We start from the raw sequence: 21124 nt of genomic DNA on the forward strand, positions 1-21124 counted from the left end.
AGTAAATGAGCAAGTGTGTTTATTTTTAAATAGTTCTTTTTAGATTTATTTTGTTTTTTAGAGAGAGAGACAGGAAGGGAGAGAGAGAGTGAGGAGAGAAATGAGAAGCGTCAACTTGTGCTTGTTTCACATTGTTGTTCATTGACTGCTTTTCATACATGACTTGATCAGGAGGCTCGAGCTGAGCCAGTGACCCCTTGCTCAAGCCAGTGACCTTGGGCTCAAGCCAGTGCCTTGGGGATCATGTCAATGATCCCGCACTCAAACCAGCGACCCTGTGCTCAAGCTGATGAGCCTGCATTCAAGCCAGTGGCACTGGGGTTTTGAACTGAGGACCTCAGGGTCCTGAATCAATGCTCTATCCATTATGCCACCACAGGTCAGGACAAATGGGTTCATTTTTATCCTCAGCTCATCTGTTCCTCCTCCTATATTCTTTCTCATCATCCGTCTAGTTTCCTAAGTCAGAGTGGAGAGTTCACCTCCACTCCTCTTTCTTTCTCACCCACCACATCCAATTACCAGGCTCTCATGAGTCTGCATTCTAAACTGTGCACAGGTCTGTCCACTGTGTCCTCTTCATTGCCACTACCTTTGTTTAAGCCACTACCATCTCAACATTCTCTTACCTGGGTGCTTTGACTCAAACTTTGCCCCCTCAAATCTGTTCTTTGAGCTACGGCTGGAGCAGTTTCTCAGCCTTGGCACTGCTGTCATTTCCTTGGCATGGTGGTCTGTTGTGCACATGGCAGGGTGCTTAGCAATAGGTGAAACTAATAAGAGATAGGGTAGGAGAGGGTGGCAGAACCCTTCCCACTATATGCCAAGAGTACCTACTGTCAATTGTAAAAACCAGTACTGTCTTCAGACATTGCCAGATGTCTTTTTGGGACAAAACTGCTCCTGGTTGAGAACCACTGAGCTAAGGCGATTCTTCTAAAATGAAAATCTGATTATGTCACTTCTCTGTTTAAAAACTGTATCAGTGGAAAAAAAGACAAACATGCACATGCATACACACATGAAATACACCAAAATGTGTTTGTCCAGTGGGTAGTTTTTATCTAATATATGTGTGATACATATATGTATATGTGTATATATATTATATATAATAAGTATATATAAATATATAATAAGGAAAAGAATGGTATTACTCAAAAAAGTGATTAATGGCTCCCTGCTGTCTGCAGGATCAATCAAGTCCAAGCTCCTTAGCATTACACATATAAGGTCCCTCTATTCTTGACTCTGCCACCCTCTCCTACCCTATCTCTTATTAGTTTCACCTTTTCCTCAGTCCCTGAGGGTCACTGAACCTCAGGGACCTAGATGATTGCTTTTTCCAGTCTCTGTACCTTTGCTGTGTTATTCTTTCGGCCTGGTGCCACATTCCAAATCTTAATCGCTTAGTCTTATGTGTCCTTCAAAAATTGGCTCTCTTCTTCCAGGAAGCCTTCTGGATCCTTCAGTCCAAGCTAAGTGCTTCTCCTATAGGTTCTCAGAGCAGGAAACCCTGCATTCCCTGTAGCACTCACCATATTACACCATAACCATCAATGCACTTGGCTGTTACCCAGGTTGCCATGAGGCCAGATAGTGTCCCTGTGTGAATTCTAAAGGGCACCCCTTCCTCAAGATCCTTACTGTTATTTGCCAGAGAACTGCCTCAGTAAGTACACGAATCCATGATGATCACAAGGTGACTGGCACTGCCGGGAGATCTGCGGTGAAACTCCTGACCAACCACACGTGGTAACCTGATGTTCCCCACCAGATTATGATGTCCTCCTGGCAGACTTGGCTTTGTTTTCATTATTTTATCTCTAACACTAAATACAGCAGCTGATCCAGAGTAGGGCTCTGATAAAAGCTCAATAAATAAATGAAGGAGAAACTATCACCTCAGCTACTGGCACCCATGCCAGGAACTCTGACAGCCCTTAGCATAGAGGGTATAGGAAGCTACGCTGTAGTGGGTCCCAAACCAGAATGAACATCTAAACATCCTGCAGAATTAAACATACATTACAATGAAAAATAGCCTGACCAGGTGGTGGTGCAGTGGATAGAACATCGGACTAGGATGCCGAGGACCCAGGTTTGAGACCCCGAGGTCACCAGTTTGAACGCGGGCTCATCTGGTTTGAGCAAAGCTCACCAGCTTGGACCCAAGGTCACTGGCTCAAGCAAGGGGTTACTCGGCCTGCTGAAGGCCCACAGTCAAGGCACACATGAGAAAGCAATCAATGAACAACTAAAGTGTCGCAATGAAAAACTGATGATTGATGCTTCTCATCTCTCTCCATTCCTGTCTGTCTGTCCCTATCTATCCCTCTCTCTGTCTCTGTAAAAAAAAAAAAGTAAACATCCCTGGGGTCTGATTATCTGTCATTGTTTTTAAATTGCTGATGAGGTTATAATAATGATTGAGCAGATCAAAAAGGAAATGCTGGCCGGGAACCCAGGATGAAATTCCAAACCACTGCCCTTGTCTTGCTTCTCCCTCCTGTCACCACGACCCTGCTGTTTATCTGTAGACAGCACACCTGATGAGGAGCATTTCCAGAGAAAGAACCTGCTGACCCTGACTTCTTCAGGCTAGGTGTCTCAAGTTTCTGTGCTGAGGCCCTCAGCTAGGAATGGGGAAGAGGACATGGTAGGACATTTGTAGAGAGAAAATAAAATAACCCACCAGAATCTAGGGAAAAGGTCAGACCTGTGGTGATGCAGTGGATAGGACGTCGACCTGGAATGCTGAGGTCACCAGTTCGAGGCCCTGGGCTTGCCCGGTCAAGGCACATAGGGGAGAAGCAACTACTCTCAGTTGATGCTTCCTGCTCCTCTCCCCCTTTCTCTCTCTCTGTCCCGCCCCCTCTAAAATCAATCAATAAAAAAAAAGTCTAGGAAAAAGACAATCTGCCTCTAATTTTCCAAAACAGTATTTGAACTTATTTTGCTTATATAAACTAAGGTTGCAGCTGGACTGCCTACGCTGTGTACATCCTCTGGACCAGGCAAATTCGGGCATGTCTGAAGAGCAGCTAGGTGGATCCACCAAAGCTCTTTGCATCTCAAGGGGAAAAAATTATGCTAAAGGAACAGGGTGGTGGGCCTGCATACACTCATGTCAGGATAGAACTTGTCACTCCCTAATCACAGCCACGGAGGGAGTGCTTACTGTCTGTTAACCACTCTGATGGTCCTCAGAGAAAAGAAGCAGTCTTAATTTAACTGTACATGTTGCTGATTAGCCTATGAACTATATAGTCCCCTTGTATATGCACTTTGCCTAGTCCTTGGGATTACAACAGAGGAAAAAGTAGCAGGCAAAAACCCACATCCCTAAAATCTGATAATGAACTGGTGGCACGTGGCTGCACGGCTCTGGAATGTGTGTGGACATGAGGGTGTGGCCCCCTTGAAGCGGCAACTTTATTGTGGAATAGGTCGGAACATGACACAGAGTAGCACGTACACCCCCTACCCATGGGGGGAGGGCGTTGCTGTAGTAACCTGGGGGCTGGAATAAGAAAGGAACAACTGTGGCTGCTATGTGGCAGCCAGATAAGGCTGTCCCTGTTTGCTCATGACATACACTGTTGGTTACTTGCTGAACTATGTGGAAGGAACTGGTGGCAAGGAGTTACTGAGACTGCGTGGTGAGAGGTGAGCACCATATGTCACAGGCACTAGATTCCCCATAGCAAGACATGAGGAGTACGACTCACAAGGAAACATTGGGGGGGGGGGGATTTACAGGTAAAACTGATTGGTCAGCGATAAATAAATTAAAACATGAATGGAAAATATTTTTCTTTCTTCCTGAGGTGAGGTTGGGGGATAACAGATCACTTTATAATTAGGATTAAAATAATAATGGAATAATATGGGAAGTGCATAAGTTTGGGAGGAAAACCTAATTATATCTGAAGCAGAAATGTTAGAACTTTTGGCCTTCTTATTACTTCATGAGGTCACTATGTTCCCATGACTTTTTATCTACGGATTTTAGCAAATCAAAGTTTCAATATGCCAAATACTTTTATTGGCTTGGCCTTTCTAAAATAAAGAAAGTGTATCTGGTGAAATAATGAAGTCCATTTTTTTCCCCCTGGGGACAGTTACCCATTATCCAGTGTCATTGCTCAGTTAAGCTATAGCTTAAAAGAGGAAAAGAAATTTCTCTGATCCTCAACCTTTCAGGGCTGAACAGAGGCTGTGTTTTGTCTAGAGGTCTCTTTCTGTGATTTGCAAAAGATCCTATAAGCTGAATTGTTCTCAGGGCAAAAAGGTTGACCAAGTCAAACCTTGATGCTCCAGCAAGTAGACACCTGGCAGGGATGACCGTGCTTCTCCCTGGGCCCTGGTCAGTCCCCCCTGGCACATTCAGAGGCAAGGAGGAGCTCCCGAATCAGTCTACTTTGAAGGTTGATTTGGTATTTCCAAAGATCAGAGCTGCCAACGAAAGTTCGGTTCTACTTAAGAGGAAAGAGCTCCTGGGAATTTACATTCCTACCATAGCACTTTCTGAACCATACACATTTAGAGTTTATATACAAATATTTAGGTCACACTGATATTTACAAAATAAAAAGGACACATTTTTACATTTCATCTTCTGAAACCTCTTAGGAGCAAAAACACAGTGTCTTCATGAATCTACATTAGCATAACTAATAAATTTTTCATTCCAGTTATGCTTTGAAAGTAAAATATATTTAAAGATGACAAATTCTGAAAACTGCTAAGCATACACATACACTTAAAACGATAAAATTTATTTAATTTCTGCATGCTGTATATATGTTTCAGTTCATCTAGTTCAAAGAGAGCTACATGTCGTTTTGGTATTTAATAAGAATGGTTATTAAACATAATTTTGCAAGAGTTTCAATTTTTTTTTACAGTTTGGTCTATAACTAAGACACATGCCACCCTGAATGAAGATTATAGATCTTTTATCTTCTTTGATCCAGTTTGCAATAACTTTCAATATGAGCTAGGAAATAACTTGTCCATAGAGTTAACAGGTTTTTCAACTTTTCTTCGTTTACTAATGTTAGATGGTTCAGCGATACGAGCTCTGCCTTAAAGCAAACCACGTAAAACAGATTATATCACAAGTCCCAGCTACACCACACATTAGGATTATTTCTTTTCTCCTTGAAAGAAATGCTAGCTACAAAGGAAATACTCCTCAATTTTAATTTCCCAAATGAAAGAATTACTAATGTTTCACACATTTGTACAAAAAGAAAGGCAACTCACCTGTTCCAAGAGGATTTGCTTGTAAGTGACTCTGGCAGAGACAGCCACATAAGTCTACATTCTGTTCAGCTATTTCTTATTTCATCACAGACAAAAGAGTCTCTAGTGAAAGCTAGAAGCAAAGATTCTTCCATCCACCCCAGAGGGGGGGACAGAACTCTGTTCTCTAAGTCCAGAAGCTTCATCACACGCCCCACCAGCTGAAACCTATTGTTTCTCAGCAAGTGACTTCTAACACCTTTTACTGAAGCTCTGCAATGCACTCTTAAGGGTTTGACCGCACACACAGAACACATCATGCGCCAGGCCAACACCTTAAGAGGGTGGGAAGCTTTTCAACCAGGAAGGCGTGCTGAAAATATTTCACAGTCAGCTCAATTGAAGGGAAGCAAAGCCTTGCTTGTTTTTCACAAAGCAACCCAGTAAATACAATGAGTCAAGTTGAACTAATTTATACCGTTCTAAACTAGGAACCATCTGGAACCACTGCACCAAAAGCTTCCCCTCCTTCACCTCAAATATAAATTCTGGGCAATGAGATCAAAATGGATCTGATTTTTCTTTAGTCTTTTTAGCCTTCTCATTTCTGTTCGTTTAGTACCTCATCTTTCCCTGTGACCACAGACACACCTATTCCCCAAGGAAGAAGTAGTTTTGATTTAAATATATCCGTATGACCAAGGCATAGACCAGGCAGCTAGAGCAGTGGGAAATTGTCAGTAATTATTACCTGGACCTGTGCAGTTGGTTAGACGTGGGATTTCAGGTGAGCCAAGTTTCCCGAGGACTCTGTCCCCCTGCAAGCTAGGTCCTGTTTCCTTTGTTAGTATCTGAACTTAAGTTCTAAGAACAAACATTAAACATTCTGAACACAAAAGAGGGGGCTGGCTTCTGGGATCAGGTAACTAATGAGCTGTCACGTGATCTGAATCTGACTCACCCTTTCTGTCCCGGGGACTGGAATTTTAACGTCTCCTTTCTGGATTTTCTGAACGAGAACAGGGAAGCAAATGATGAGCTGAAGCCCAGTCGAGCAGGCACGGATGTTCTTTGAGTAGGGACATTGTTAGATCTCGATGTTTGTAATTCCACAGGATCTAAGAGAAAATTGTGAAAATTCTTTATAATTAACACATTTCCAGGTAAATAAATCACAAGAGAACTCACTTTCCTCCTCTTTCTTGTGCCGTCTAGAGACGCAGCAGGCATCTCTACAGAAGGCTCGGGGACAAGGGGAAGTCCCGTGCCTCTGACGGTTCTGCTGGGTAGAGGAAATCCTCACAAAGACGAGGAGTCTTTCAGTACACAGGGTAGACCGGTGGACCGCGGTTCTGTGGCACCCTCCCCTACACCGGCTGTGTCGAGTTTACTCAGCCTGTCTTCCTCAAGACTATCTAAAACCCGAGGTGAGGCATCGGGGACCTCATTCTGTTCTTACATTGCTCTTAACCACCCTGTCTTTCAGAAACTTTTATTTTAATATTTCAAAACAATGATAGATCCAATGTGATTGTCATATCAAAGAGAGTAAAAGAAAAGGAAATTAAGCCATTTAGAGTATTTTTTATTCCTGCAAAAAAAAAATCTATCTCTATGTACAAAGTGAGTAGAAGCAGGTTTACAATTGTGAGTATGCAGAACATAGAGTTTATTCTTGTATTATTGTTTATTAGTTATTGTATTATTTTTCATACAAACAACTGTAAACCTACTTTTACCCCACCTTGTGTATATATTTGCTATATATATGGTTTATATGTATGTATGCATGTAATATAAATACATATGTATAATATTATATAGTATAGATAATATATAGTTTTAGGTATGAGCATTAAAAATTCTAAGGCAACATCAACATATACAAAGTCCACAATCCTGTAATACCTTTGGACATGCTGAGTTTATAAATATTAGAGGAATTCAAGGTAAGGGGATAGTCAGCAGAGTATATATGGGGTTCATCTAGATATCTGAAATGAGTCTGAAATATGAGTCTCTTTGTGGGAGTTGCAAAATATTGCCTATATGTAAGCTTAGAAATATTGTTACATGTTTCTTGATATTACTAATATTAGTAACACACAAGCAAAAGCAGTCAATGTGACTATCAGTAGACACTTTATACTGTTATAGTATTTTATAATTTCTAATGTATTTTGTTATTCTGACTATAATCCTGTGAAAGGTTTTAGTATCCTCACTTACAGAAATAAAAAGTAAGCGATTGGTGAAGGTAAGCAACATGCCAGCAGTCACACAGTTAGACTGTCCAAAGAAGGCATTTATTGGAGCTCACAGGGCTTGCTACCAAAGTACCAGAAAGGGGGCAGCACCTCTATGACCTTCCTCCTCCCTTTCCTGTCTTCCTTTTCTTCCCCTTGCCCGCCTTTCCTGCCTCCTCCTCCTCCTCCTGCAACGTTGCCACACTTATTTAGGTGCTTACTGTGTTCCAGCTTAGTATTTTATACATAATTTTTTTTTTTTTTTTTTCTGAAGCTGGAAACAGGGAGAGACAAACAGACTCCCGCATGCGCCCGACCGGGATCCACCCGGCACGCCCACCAGGGGCGACGCTCTGCCCACCAGGGGGCGATGCTCTGCCCATCCTGGGTGTCGCCATGTTGCGACCAGAGCCACTCTAGCGCCTGAGGCAGAGGCCACAGAGCCAACCCCAGCGCCCGGGCCATCTTTGCTCCAATGGAGCCTTGGCTGCGGGAGAGGAAGAGAGAGACAGAGAGGAAGGCGCGGCGGAGTGGTGGAGAAGCAAATGGGCGCTTCTCCTGTGTGCCCTGGCCGGGAATCAAACCCGGGTCCTCCGCACGCTAGGCCGACGCTCTACCGCTGAGCCAACCGGCCAGGGCTACATAATTTTTTAATGCTCATAACCACCCTGTGAGTAGGTATTACCATACCCATTTAAAAATGAGAAAATTGAGGCTTATAGAGAATAAGTAACTTGAATAGAGTCACATGGAGTTCGATAGAATAGAGAATATATACAAAGACAGAAAGGAGATTTGAATCTAGGACTTTTAAAAATATTGATGTCTGAGCTTTTAACCTAACTTTTGTTCCATATATTTAAAAATAGTCCTAAACATAGGTTGGTTAGATTAGAGACTCACCAAGCCATTATCTATAATACTGTGCCATAAGAAAAACACTTAGATGTAAATTTTTCTTACCATTTTCTGCCATCCCCTTCCTTAGTCTGTACGTAAGCGGTTGTTTTAACATTTGGCTAACATCTGTTTCATTGCAGAACTTTTTTCTTTGAATTTCTTCAAACCATTCACCAGTCACTCCTTGAAGCCATCTGATATTCCTCTTTGTCTTCTGGAGCTTGCTGAAATAAAGGAAAATGTCAATACACCCTTTAAATACTTCACATCAAGGGTAAATTCATGTAATGAGCTAAACTCGACCTAATGGAGAAACTCCATAAACTATAAGTCCAGGGGGAACAAACTGGCTTTAGTCAGAATTTCCTTTTTACCATAGTGTATATGTATATTAGCTGCGTTCTTCCAAACATAATGACAATCTAAAAGTTTTTGCTAGTAGTTAAAATAACCAAGTCTCTGAGGACAACCAGGGTTGAACATTGTGCAAACATGACTTAATAATGCAATTTAATGATAGATGTTTTTAATGACATGTTGAAACTAGAATATTCTAGTTCTGATTACTCATTCATTCATTCATGTTTACTGAGCAAGATCCATGTACCAAGCCCTGTGTAGGCAATAGAGATTCAACAATGAATTACTTTCAGTTTGTACATGTCTTTCGATCTGAAGTGAGCCTCTGGTAGATGCATATGTGCGGGTATTGTTTTGTTACCCATTCAATCACCTCATGTCTTTTGATTGGAGCATTTAATCCTTTTGCTTTTAAAGTAATTTTTGATAGATGTACTTATTGCCATCTTATAATTCATGTTTTTTATCTTTATTTCTCTTCTTAAAGAAAATGCTTTATGATTTCTTATAATACTGGTTTGGTGGTGATGAATTCCTTGAGTTTTTTCTTATCTGGGAAGCTCTATATCTAAATGATATTTGGTTCTAAATGATAACTTTTCTGAGTAGAGTAATATTGGTTTACAGGTCCTTGCTTTTCATCACTTTGAATATTTCTTGCCAATCCCCTCTGGCCTGCAAAGTTTCTGTTGAGAAATCAACTGACAGTCTAATTGGAGCTTCCTTGTCAGTAACTCACTGCTTTTCTTTTGATGCATTTAAGATTGTCTCTTTGTCTTTAACCTTTGGCACTTTAATTATGACTTGTCTTAATGTGGGCCTCTTTGGGTTCATTTTGTTTGGGACTCTCTGTGCTTCCTGGACTTGTATGTCTACTTCCTTCACCAGGTTAGGAAAGTCTTCTGTCATTATTTTTTCACATAGGTTTTCAATTCTTTGCTTTCTCTCACTTCATCTTCTGGTACAGCCATTATGCAAATGTTGGTATTCTTGAAGTTGTCCCAGAGGCTCCTTACACTATTTCATTTATTTTGGATTTCATTTTCTTTTGCTGTTCTATCGGTTGTTTTCTGTTTCCTTATAGGCCAAATTGCTGATTTCTCTAGTTCATCTACACTACTGTTGGTTTCCTGTAATTTATTTTATTTTTTTCTGAAGTGAGAACGGGGGTGGCAGACAGACCGACTCCCACATGCGCCCGACCAGGATCCACCCGGCATGCCCACTAGGAGGTGATGCTAGGCCCATCTGGGGTGTTGCTCTGCTGCAACCAGGGCTATTCTAGCACTTGAGGCGGAGGCCATCCTCAGTGCCTGGGCCAACTTTGCTCCAGTGGAGCCTTAGCTGCGAGAGGGGAAGAGAGAGACAGAGAGGAAGGAGAGGGGGAGGGGTGGAGAAGCAGATGGGCACTTCTCCTGTGTGCCCTGACTGGGAATCAAACCGGGACTTCCACATGCTGGGCCGATGCTCTACCACTGAGCAAACTGGTCAGGGCCTGCAATTTATTCTTCATTTCAGTTAGTGTATCCTTCATTTCTGAGTGGTTCTTCTTTATGTTTTATAGTTCCATTTTTATGTTTCTTATCTCTTTGTTAAAGTTCTCACTAAGTTTATCTACCCTTCTCCTGAGTTCCTTGAGCATCATTATAACCAGTGTTTTTAACTGTGGGTCTGGTAAATTGCTTGCTTCCATTTCATTTAGTTTTTTCCAGAGATTTCTCCTGTTCTTTCATTTGGGACATTTTTTTGTCTCTTTCTTTTGGCTGCTTTCCTGTGTTTGTTTCTATGTATTAGGTAGAGCTGCTACATCTTACAGACTTGGTAGAGTGGCTTTGTATAGTAGGTGTCCTATAGGGCCCAGTGGTGCAGCCCCCCAGTCACCCAACCTGGGGTCTCCAGGTATGCCCCACGTGAGCTGTGTGCACTGTCTTATTGTGGTTGAGCCTTGATTGCTGTTGGCACCTCAGTGGGAGGGATTGACCCCCTAGCCCCGGGCTGATCAGTTTTTGTTGTTTTTTTTAATTTAAATATGGAATGCTTCACAAATTTGCGTGTCATCCTTGCGCAGGGGCCATGCTAATCTTCTCTGTATTGTTCCAATTTTAGTATGTGATGCCGAAGCGAGCACCCGGGCTGATCAGTTTTAAGGAATGGCTATGACTACAGTGGAGGATCTGCTGTGCAGGGCTTGACCTATGAAGCAGGACTTGCTTCAGTGAGGCTTTGGTGCCCACTGAATATATTGCTGGTGGAGTGGTTGGGTTGTAGTCTGGAGTGGTCTGAAGCTGTTTCCTGGGTGCACTGGCCCTGGAACCTCCTGGGAGGTGCAGGCCAAGGTCATTTGCTGTCTGTGCTCTGCCCAAAGCCACCTGGCATGAACTACAAAATGACTTGCAGATGGCTGCTACTTTTGTTGGCCTAGGAGAAACCAAATTGTGGAGCCCTTTAATGAAAGGTACTGGGTACTCAGAGGCCAGATGCTGCTTGCTTGAGGGGCTTTAGACAAGTCCTAAGCATGAGCCAAGACAGACCCTTTGTATGGAAAAGCCACTGGAAACATCTTGGGTGGATATGAAAGTTGGTTGGGGCAGGGTCTCCAGGAATCACCAGGGTGGGGTGACAATGTCAGCCAGGTTGATGGAGACTCAGAGAAGGTGCCCACCTACCAGCTCTGTGGGGAGAAGGCTCAGCAGAAGAACTGTTCTCTGCTAGCACTTCTGTTTGGGAGAAAGAGGCCCCTCCAGCTTTCATTCTGATGCCAGACAATACAGTTCTTCTTCACTTGTCCGACAACTCAGTTCTTCCCGTATGTCCATGGTGGCTTTTGAGCTTCTGCCCCAGGGTTGGAGCCCAGGGCAGGGCAAGTGAATCTGAGTAAGTCTGTGCATGGACCCTTTAAGAAGAACTAGCTAGGACTCCAGCGGCCCTCCCTCTCAAGCAGCCACAATCCCCACCGGTTTTTATAACCAGAAGTTATGAGAACTTCTCTTCCCGGCACTAGAACCCAGGGCTGGGGGTTCTAATGTAAAGCTGGCCCCTTGCTCCTTAAGGGAAACTGCCTCTGCCGAGATACCCTTCCTGATTTGAAAACTCCACACACGGGTGTGGGATCAGCCTGTTTTGCATCTCAGCCCCTCCTACCAGTCTCCATGTGGCTTCTTCTTTATGTCCTTAGTGATAGGACTTCTTCTGTTCAGCCAGATTTCAGGCATTCTGAATGATGGTTGCTTTGTGATGTGGTTGTAATTTGGATGTGGTTGTGGGAGGTTCCGAATACACGTTTACCCATGCCACCATCTTGACAGGAATCTCATGATTGTTTTTGAAAAGCAGATCCTTTTCTCCTATCTCAGGAGGCCAGGGGAACTGTTTGGAAATGGGAGGTGCTCAACCTAGAGGGATACAGCCTGGACTGAGGCCAACAGAGCAGGAAGGGGAGTTTGAAGAACATGGTGATGATTCTTATAAAGCAGTTTAGTGTAGCCATGATAAAAAAAACTCAGGCTTTTTTAGCTCAAGCGTGTGAAGTTCTGCTGTTTTTGGAAAGAACTGCATGCGACTCTACACTGGTTGCCCTTACCCAGGGTTCTCTGTGAAGCACGGTGTTAGGGACTTTGCATGACTAAGGCAGCGGGAGAGACAGCAGCGGACTGGCAAATTTGGGGTTAATGGAAATGAACTGAGATGGTTGCAACTCAGGCCCCTGCTTGGGGCTGTGATACTGTCATTTTACAAAATAATTGAGAAGGAAGCCAGAGGCCATCCTGTCCAGACTTGCATTTTGAAAAGCGTTAGGCAACGATGATTACTGTCCATCCCGCATAATTTGCACCAGTGCTTCCCATTTTGCCACTGACACCCCTCACTCCTGTCTCTATAGCTACTTCCCTTCCTAACAGACTGGGAGACCCCTACCTGCCTCCAACTAGTTAACACCTCACTTTTTAATGTCCTCCATTTGCACGTGACCTCGACTTCGTGAAGTCTTCCCAGCCAATCAGACCCCCCCATTCAGCATCAATACTTCTCAACATGTGCATCTCATTTCAGAAGACAGCAGAGCTGCCTGGCTGAGCAGCTTTCTAATAAACACAACTTAATATTTCTTCTAAACATAACTTTTTTTATAAAGGCTTGGTGTAACCCTTGACTCTCTTTTAAAATAATCACACTATTTAATTCCACTTCAAGCACTCATTATGTCCACCACTGCCTGTTTCTTTTCTCACTTCAGTGAAGTCAGAAATCTATACTCTATGTCAGGGGTCTCAAACTTGCGGCCCGCGGGCCGCATGCAGCCCGCCGAACAATTTTGTGCGGCCCGCAGACTAATCCACGAAGTTCAAAATATTTTGGATAAAATTAAGTAAGCCTAGGGGCCTACTTGTATTTTTCATTTCTCTAGCATCCTAGCTAGATATTAGCTTAGTTAACAGCAGTTGTGATGCGAACTACAGTTTCTAGTCGTTTTGTGACACTGAGTAAACTGCATGTACGATTGTGCTTGTTGTACTGATTTTTTTTTGTTTTCAACTGCAGTGAGAAAAGTGTTGCGTAACAGTTGCCTTTTGTAGACCTAGTGCGGCCCGCCGAACGGCTGTGATCTTGCTCTGCGGCCCACATACTGAGTTGAGTTTGAGACCCCTGCTCTATGTGAATATTCATACAGTTTGAGTTCTGCTCCAGGAAACACATCTTAAAGAAATACCACCCCAAAGAACAGTAATTTAACTGAACATTATGCAGTTGCTAAAAATAATTATGCAGGCAGTTTAGCATCTTGGACAAATGCATGTGATGTAACATGAATCAGGAAAAACAAAATACATTTTATCTATGAGTATAAAGTATGTAAAAATGATGCACCCTTTGGACACACGAGAGAAAAAATGAAAACATCTTATCTCATAGAGTAAAATAATTATAGGTATTTCTATTTTTAGCTTTTAATTATATTTATTCAGTGAGTATAATATGTGGAGCTAATTTTCCATTTTGATTGTGCATTTTTATTTATATTATTATTATTTTCATTATAATTTTTCTTGAAGGGAAAAAAATCAGTCATATTTTCACAATTTTAACCCAATCCTGTTGTTTGGTGTGATTTTTACCTCCTCATTTTTCATGGTTCTACATCATTTTTGCAGTAAGCTTCCTTGCTGCAAGCATTTCCCCCATACAATTAATTGGCTGTAAGGCAATTTTGCCATAGAAGATAAAATAACTGGCGGACAGTTTGGTAGACAATGTATTTAAGCTAATTGTCAGTTTGGTTTCATTTCTCCTTGACAAAACTTCTTTCGGCACCCCGGTTTTTAGATTATATCAATCTTAAACCTTCTAATGTTTTCTACAGTGAGGAGCAGACATGGTGGTCTTAAAATAGTAGGTGATAGAACTGCATATAAAGCCAGACTGTAAAACTATAGTAAAGCCAGACTGTAAAACTATAGTAAAGCCAGACTGCACACTAGACTAGGAAATGGTAATATCTTAGTTTGCAAAGTCTTCATTGAGCTTGGTCATCCTTCCCAATCATCAAAACCAAAAGTTGACCAAGCTAAGGCAAATATAAAAGAGAGGACTGCTATTCACATCAGTCTTCCAGAGCATTAATTCGGTTCTGTAGCTAATTTTAGATATGATATTAGATGTATTTAAATGTTTCCACATTAGATGGACTGTGACATTAGAGTATATTGCATGGCTTTTCACAATGCAATACAAAGTTCAGTTGTAAATATATATCCTAGACTTTGAATACAATGTCTTTCACTTTTCACAATAAAGTCTTTTCATTGTTATTTTTTGTTTCATTGTGTTCTTTTTAATGTTCCTCTTTTATGTTTTGTTATTTTGTCTTTTACTGTGAAAACTGCCTTACAGCCAATTAATTGTATGATGAAAATGTTGTGGCAAAGATGTGTCTGGCAAAAATGCTTACAGTGAAAATGAAGGACACGATTTTTCAAGTGGCTGTAATAAATCTTTTTTTTTTTTTTTTTTTTTTGCATTTTTCTTAAGTGAGAAGTGGGGAGGCAGAGAGACAGAGTCTCACATGTGCCCCACCAGGATCCACCTGGCATGCCCACTAGGGGGCGATGCTCTGCCCATCTGGGGCCCTTGCTCCATTGCAACCAGAGCCACTCTAACGCCTGAGTTGAGGCCATGGGGCCATACTCACGTCCAGTTGCCCCAGTGGAGCCTTGGCTGCAGGAAGGGAAGTTAGAGATAAAGAGAAGGGAGAGGGGGAAGGGTAGAGAAGCAGATGGGCTCTTGTCCTGTGTGCCCTAACTGGGAATCGAACCTGGGACATCCACATGCCGGGCGGATGCTCTACCACTGAGCCAACTGGCCAGGGCCTTGTAATAAATCTTATTTGTTATATATTTTTGGAAGGCCTCCTGTGGTGCAGATACAGAGATTCAATGGTGAGCAGAGCAGATACGGTTTTTAGTGCAGGGAGATTACTGTCTAATGAGAGATATAAATCCAATGAAGATATGGATGTAAGTGACAGTGGTAAGATGACTTACTCATTCAACATGTGATTGAACTCTGGGTTAAAAGCAGTGAACAAGCCTGACCAGGCGGTGGCGCAGTGGATAGAGCCTCGGATTGGGACCCAGGTTCGAGACCCCGAGGTCACCAGCTTGAGTGCAGGCTCATCTGGTTTGAGCAAAGCTCACCAGCTTGGACCCAAGGTCGCTGGCTCGAGCAAGGGGTTACTTGGTCTGCTGAAGGCCCACAGTCAAGGCACATATGAGAAAGCAATCAATGAACAACTAAGGTGTCGCAACAAAAAACTAACGATTGATGCTTCTCATCTCTCTGTTCCTGTCTATCTCTCTCTCTGACTCTTTCTCTGTCTCTGTAAAAAAAAAAAAGCGGTGAACAAGTTAAGTCGATGCTCCCATAGAATTTATATTCTCCTGGGGTAGGGTGGGGGAGGGGTGGCAAAAGATCAAAAAGTAAACAGATGCTATGAGAGCATGTAACAAGAGGACCTGGTCTGAAGCAGCAGCAAGATTTCCTCAAGAAGATGACAAATGGGTTGAAGGATGAGTTTTCTAAGCAGAAGAGCAGCTTCTGTGGAGCATGGGCCCCCAGGAAGACAGAAGGATCTAAGATGAGACGCCCCTGGCTGGTGGTGGAGACAGAGAAGGCTGACTACCAGGGAGAGAAGGGGGAGCTGGCTGCCAGAGGGGTTTGGGGTTGGGTGAGGAGCTTGGCATTTTGTCCTGGAGTGGTGAGAATGCATGATGACTTGACAGGGTGTGGCACATCAGGTCTGCATTGTAAGAGACCATTCTAGCTGTAGGTGGAGAGTAAATTGCAGTGGGGACAGGAGTAGGGAGGGTACTTGTCAGGTGTGGGTGGAAGAGGTGTTTGTTTGGACCAGGGTGGTGTTGGTAAAGCCAAAGAAAAGTGTTCAGAGTTACTATGTGGGCAAAATTGACCCCCACATGTCCACCAAGTGATGAAGTGACTCTGCAGGGTTGGGGACAGAGACATGTCAAGGGCCACTCCTAGATGTCTGCTTTACATGGGTAAATCACAGATGTCATTCATAGACACAGTACTTATATAATCTTTAAAAAAACCCATCATTCTATATAAACACCTTTAATATTACTCATCTTGGAGCAATCATTAAATAGTTGCATAATATTCGAGCTAGTATATCTTCCGTAATCTATTTACTTTTCCTCTGATGTGGTACATTGAGTTTTTTCCTTTGTACATATTGCTGTAATGAATATCAGTATGCATATCCTATTTTTACAGTGCCTCTGACAGACATTGAAGCCAAATTATTGGGTCAAAAAGTCAAAACATTTTTGTGATTCTTTATACACACAATCAAAATGCTTCTCAAGCCTGACCTGTGATGGTGCCGTGATTAGAGTGTCAACCTGGAATGTTGAGGTTGCTGGTTTAAAACCCCAGGCTTGCTCGGTCAAGGCACAAATGAGAAGCAACTACGAGTTGATGTTTCCTACTCCTCCCTTCTGCCTTTCTTTTTTTTTTTTTTTTTTTTGTATTTTGTATTTTTCTGAAGTTGGAAATGAGGAGGCAGTCAGACAGACTCCTACATGTGTCCGACTGGGATCCACCCGGCACACCCACCATGGGGCGATGCTCTGCCCATTTGGGGCGTTGCTCTGTTGCAACCAGAGCCATTCAAGCACCTGAGGCAGAGGCCATAGAGCCATCCTCAGTGCCCGGGCCAACCCTGCTCCAATGGAGCCTTGGCTGCAGGAGGGGAAGAGAGAGACAGAGAGGAAGGAGAGGGGGAGGGGTGGAGAAGCAGATGGGTGCTTCTCCTGTGTGCCCTGGCCGGGAACTTCCTTTCTTTTTCTATCTCTCTCTTTCCTCTCTCTAAAAATCAATAAATAAAATCTTTAAAATTAAATTAAAAGAATTTTTTTTCAAAATGCTTCTCAAAAATGGTTGTAGCAATATTACCCGTGCCAGCAATGTACAAAACTGCTATTAGGCATCCTTGGAAGACTGGTGTTATTATTTTGAATATTTTTATTTTCTGAATTTAATACTTTCAAGGTACCATGTTTATAATTGTGGGTGGCTATTTTTCTTTAAAAATTTTTTGTAGCCCTGGCCGGTTGGCTCAGCGGTGGAGCATCGGCCTGGCGTGCGGGGGACCCGGGTTCGATTCCCGGCCAGGGCACATAGGAGAAGTGCCCATTTGTTTCTCCATCCCCACCCCCTCCTTCCTCTCTGTCTCTCTCTTCCCCTTCCGCAGCGAGGCTCCATTGGAGCAAAGATGGCCCGGGTGCTGGGGATGGCTCCATGGCCTCTGCCCCAGGCGCTAGAGTGGCTCTGGTCACAGCAGAGCGACGCTCTGGAGGGGCAGAGCATCGCTCCCTGGTGGGCAGAGCTTCGCCCCCTGGTGGGCGTGCCGGGTGGATCCCAGTCGGGTGCATGCGGGAGTCTGTCTGACTGTCTCTCCCTGTTTCCAGCTTCAGAAAAGTACAAAAAAAAATATTTTGTGTCCCTGGCTGGTTGGCTGAGTGGTAGGGCATTTGCCTGATGTGTGGAAGTCCTGGGTTCAATTCCCAATCAGGGTACACAGGAGAAGCGACCATCTGCTTCTCTACTCCTTACTCTCCCCCTTTTTTCTCTCTCTTCTCCCGCAGCCATGGCTTGAATGGTTCAAGCCAGTTGGCCCCAGGTGCAAAGGATGGCTCCATGGCCTCACCTCAGCTGCTGAAATAGCTTGGCTGAGCAATGGAGCATTGTCCGCTAGTGGGCTTGCTGGGTGGATCCTGGTTGGGGCACATGCGGGAGTCTGTCTCTGCTTCCCTGACTCTCAATAATTAAATAAATAAATACTTTTTTTGTTTTGTTTTCTTTGCTTGATAAAAAATGCTACCTTTCTTTGACAAGTAGTGAGGTTTGAACACTTCTTTTTCACGTTTATGTTTTGGCAGATATACATTTTATCAATTTATGAATCAATGCCACAGAGTTTATTAAACATCCCTTATTCCAGGGATGTTTAATAAAAACATAAACTCATTGCTCTCCCAGGTTTCTGACTTTCATCCTGATTAAATTTGAATATTGGGCCATAGAAACCTCATTCTGACTAGGGCTAAAGTAGGTAAAACAACGATTTGTAGCTGTGTATATACTAATATTTAAGTCATGAAAACAATGAGAAATGAAATGCAGACAGTAGTTACATGCAGATACCTGAAAGGGCAAGAATTTGAAGAAATTCAGCAGCGTTTAAAGAAGAAATACAGTGGTACCTTGAGATACAAATTTAATTCGTTCTGTAACCGAGCTCATAAGTCAGTCAACTTGTATATCAAACTGCCGATACTGGACCCGTGCGCCAACACACCAACTAGTGGCAGCTTCCCGAACAAAAATACGGATTGAGTTGCAGCTTGTATCTTAAAAAAAAAAAAAAATTCATATGTTGGTCTGTTTGTATCTCAAGGCACCACTGTATTTCAAAGATGATCCTGGGAATGGTTGTCAGGAGAGGGTTGAACATGTACAGTCAGAAAATTCAAGGGTAAGTTATTGTGTTTATCTATTACCAATGAAGCCATCAAATAATTCAAACTAAGGGTAACCCAGAAAGGGAAACTAAGAATGAAATAAGACTCTAAACTCTCTGTGTATTTATTTATTTACTTTTTAATTTTTCCGAAGTTAAAAGCGGGGAGGCAGTCAGACTCCCACATGTGCCCGACCAGGATCCACCCGGCATGCCCACCATGGGGTGATGCTCTGCCCATCTGGGGCCTTGCTTTGTTGCAGCTGGAGACATACTAGCACCTGAGACAGAGGCCATGGAGCCGTCCTCAGTGCCTGGGCCAACTTGGTTCCAATGGAGCCTTGGCTGTGGGAGGGGAAGAGAAAGACAGAGAGGAAGGAGAGGGGGAGGGGTGGAGAAGCAGATGGGCGCTTCTGCTGTGTGTCCTGATTGGGCATTGAATCCACGACTTCCACACGCCAAGCCAATGTTCTACTGCTGAGCCAACCAGACAGGGCCTAAACTCTCTGTGTATTTATAACTCAACTCCTTACTCTTAACACATTCAAGAATCCTATGGCTATCAAATAGTCAGTACATTTATAATGGTTAAATGAGCTTCTTGTACTAAAAGGATCATAATTATAAAACCAGTGGTTTAGACTCATTTATTTAAATAAAATATCAAATTAGTTCAACACTAGCAAAAAAAAAAGAAAAAGAAATTTGAACATAAAGTAAGGTGCCCTGATATGTGAAACTTAAGACAGTATTTCTAGACTTAAAAAAATATTTTTTTTTCAAATGAAAGGAGGGGAGATAGAGAGACAGACTCCCACATGTGCCCTGACGGGGATCTACCCAGCAATGCCCATCTGGGGCCGACACTCGAACCAGTCAAGACACTGGCTGCGAGAGGGGAATAGGCAGAGAAGGGGGAAAGAGAAGGGTAGAGAAGCAGATGGTTGTTTCTCATGTGTGCCCTGACGAGGAATTAAACCCAGGACAACTGCATGCTGGCCGATGCTCTATCCACTGAACCAACCAGCCAGGGCAAGAAGACAGTGTTTTAAAATCTCAACGGCCTTACTTTGACAGAGATAACATTTGCTTGCAAGTGGAAATCAACCAAGTTCATTGCCAGCCTGCATGGGACTTTCCCTCCATATACTCAGCCTGCCATTTAGAGCAGACAACCCACTTCATGCCAGTGAAAAGAAGCTCAGGGTTACAAATGACATACACAGAGATAAACTACAAGTGCACAACTTATTTGCTTCATTAGTCCAGCTTAACTCACTATTATCATGAGGGACTGTTGTCTACACTTGTAACTTGTTCTACCCCCAGGCTGGTTCACTTGACTAAGTGAAATCAAGTCTTTTCTTGCTGGGCCGTATCACCTCAGCCTTCTGCTCCAAGTCGAAATGCTCTTCACTCACAGGGATCTGCACTGCCCTTTGTGGCCTTGGATTCCACTGTAGCATCTCCGCAATGAGTCAGCCCTCTGAGGTTCCTCCTCCTGAGTTAATGTTTCCTTTATTTTCCATCCTTGAGTGAAGAATCAAATCCCCACCCTCTTCTTCATTTTCCCCAGATGTGCCCTTGCTGACCTTTGCTACTCATTTTTCTTCACCTTTTTTTTTTTTTTTTCTTTCATTTTTCTGAAGCTGGAAACAGGGAGAGACAGTCAGACAGACTCCTGCATGCGCCCGACCGGGATCCACCCGGCACGCCCACCAGGGGTGACGCTCTGCCCACCAGGGGGCGATGCTCTGCCCATCCTGGGCGTCGCCATGTTGCGACCAGAGCCTCTCTAGCGCCTGAGGCGGAGGCCACAGAGCCTTCCCCAGCGCCCGGGCCATCTTTGCTCCAATGGAGCCTTGGCTGCGGGAGGGGAAGAGAGAGACAGAGAGGAAAGCGCGGCAGAGGGGTGGAGAAGCAAATGGGCGCTTCTCCTATGTGCCCTGGCCGGGAATTGAACCCGGGTCCTCCGCACGCTAGGCCGGCGCTCTACCGCTGAGCCAACCGGCCAGGGCTTTTCTTCACCTTTTTTTCTGAGCAGGTATTTGTCCTCATCTGTATTTCCATGATGAATTAATTGTGTACTCCTCATTTAGAATGTGCTCTGTAAATGATAGTTGTCCCTTGTAATGCTGTTGGCCAAGGCCAGCAGGTTCCCTTTGAATTCGGGGAGACAGTAGAGAAACTGCGGAGTCGGAAAGCACCGAGCCATACCCGTTTATTGGAGGCTTGCAAAGACAGGTGAGCAAATAAACAACAAAAGGGAAAGAACAAAGGAACATCTGCTATTCACAGTAATGGCAAGGGAGCAAGGAACTCCTCAGCT

The 21124-nt window shown here is 43.4% G+C and overlaps 1 protein-coding gene and 1 non-coding gene across 9 annotated transcripts in view; both read right to left on the reverse strand.

Moving 5' to 3' along the window:
• The window catches only part of LOC136396391 (protein O-glucosyltransferase 3), a 111306-nt gene that overhangs the window by 49353 nt on the left and 40829 nt on the right, over window positions 1-21124 (reverse strand). For 4 of the 8 annotated variants that reach the window (XM_066371620.1, XM_066371614.1, XM_066371612.1 and 1 more), the window contains exons 2-3: window positions 8460-8620; window positions 6212-6368 (exon numbers count right to left, since the gene is read on the reverse strand). In XM_066371620.1, the coding sequence (XP_066227717.1) occupies window positions 6212-6368; window positions 8460-8620 (318 nt within the window). Of the gene's footprint in view, window positions 1-5271; window positions 5494-6001; window positions 6094-6211; window positions 6369-8459; window positions 8621-21124 lie in introns of those variants that run through there. The other 4 variants (XM_066371618.1, XM_066371617.1, XM_066371616.1 and 1 more) reach the window with 3 other exon arrangements.
• On the reverse strand, window positions 10780-10885 carry LOC136390197 (U6 spliceosomal RNA). Its single transcript, XR_010748630.1, has one exon. It is a non-coding gene; the product is annotated as a U6 spliceosomal RNA (small nuclear RNA).

This window comes from Saccopteryx leptura, chromosome 1 (genome assembly GCF_036850995.1).
Source record: "Saccopteryx leptura isolate mSacLep1 chromosome 1, mSacLep1_pri_phased_curated, whole genome shotgun sequence".
In the NCBI taxonomy this organism is placed as follows: domain Eukaryota; kingdom Metazoa; phylum Chordata; class Mammalia; order Chiroptera; family Emballonuridae; genus Saccopteryx; species Saccopteryx leptura.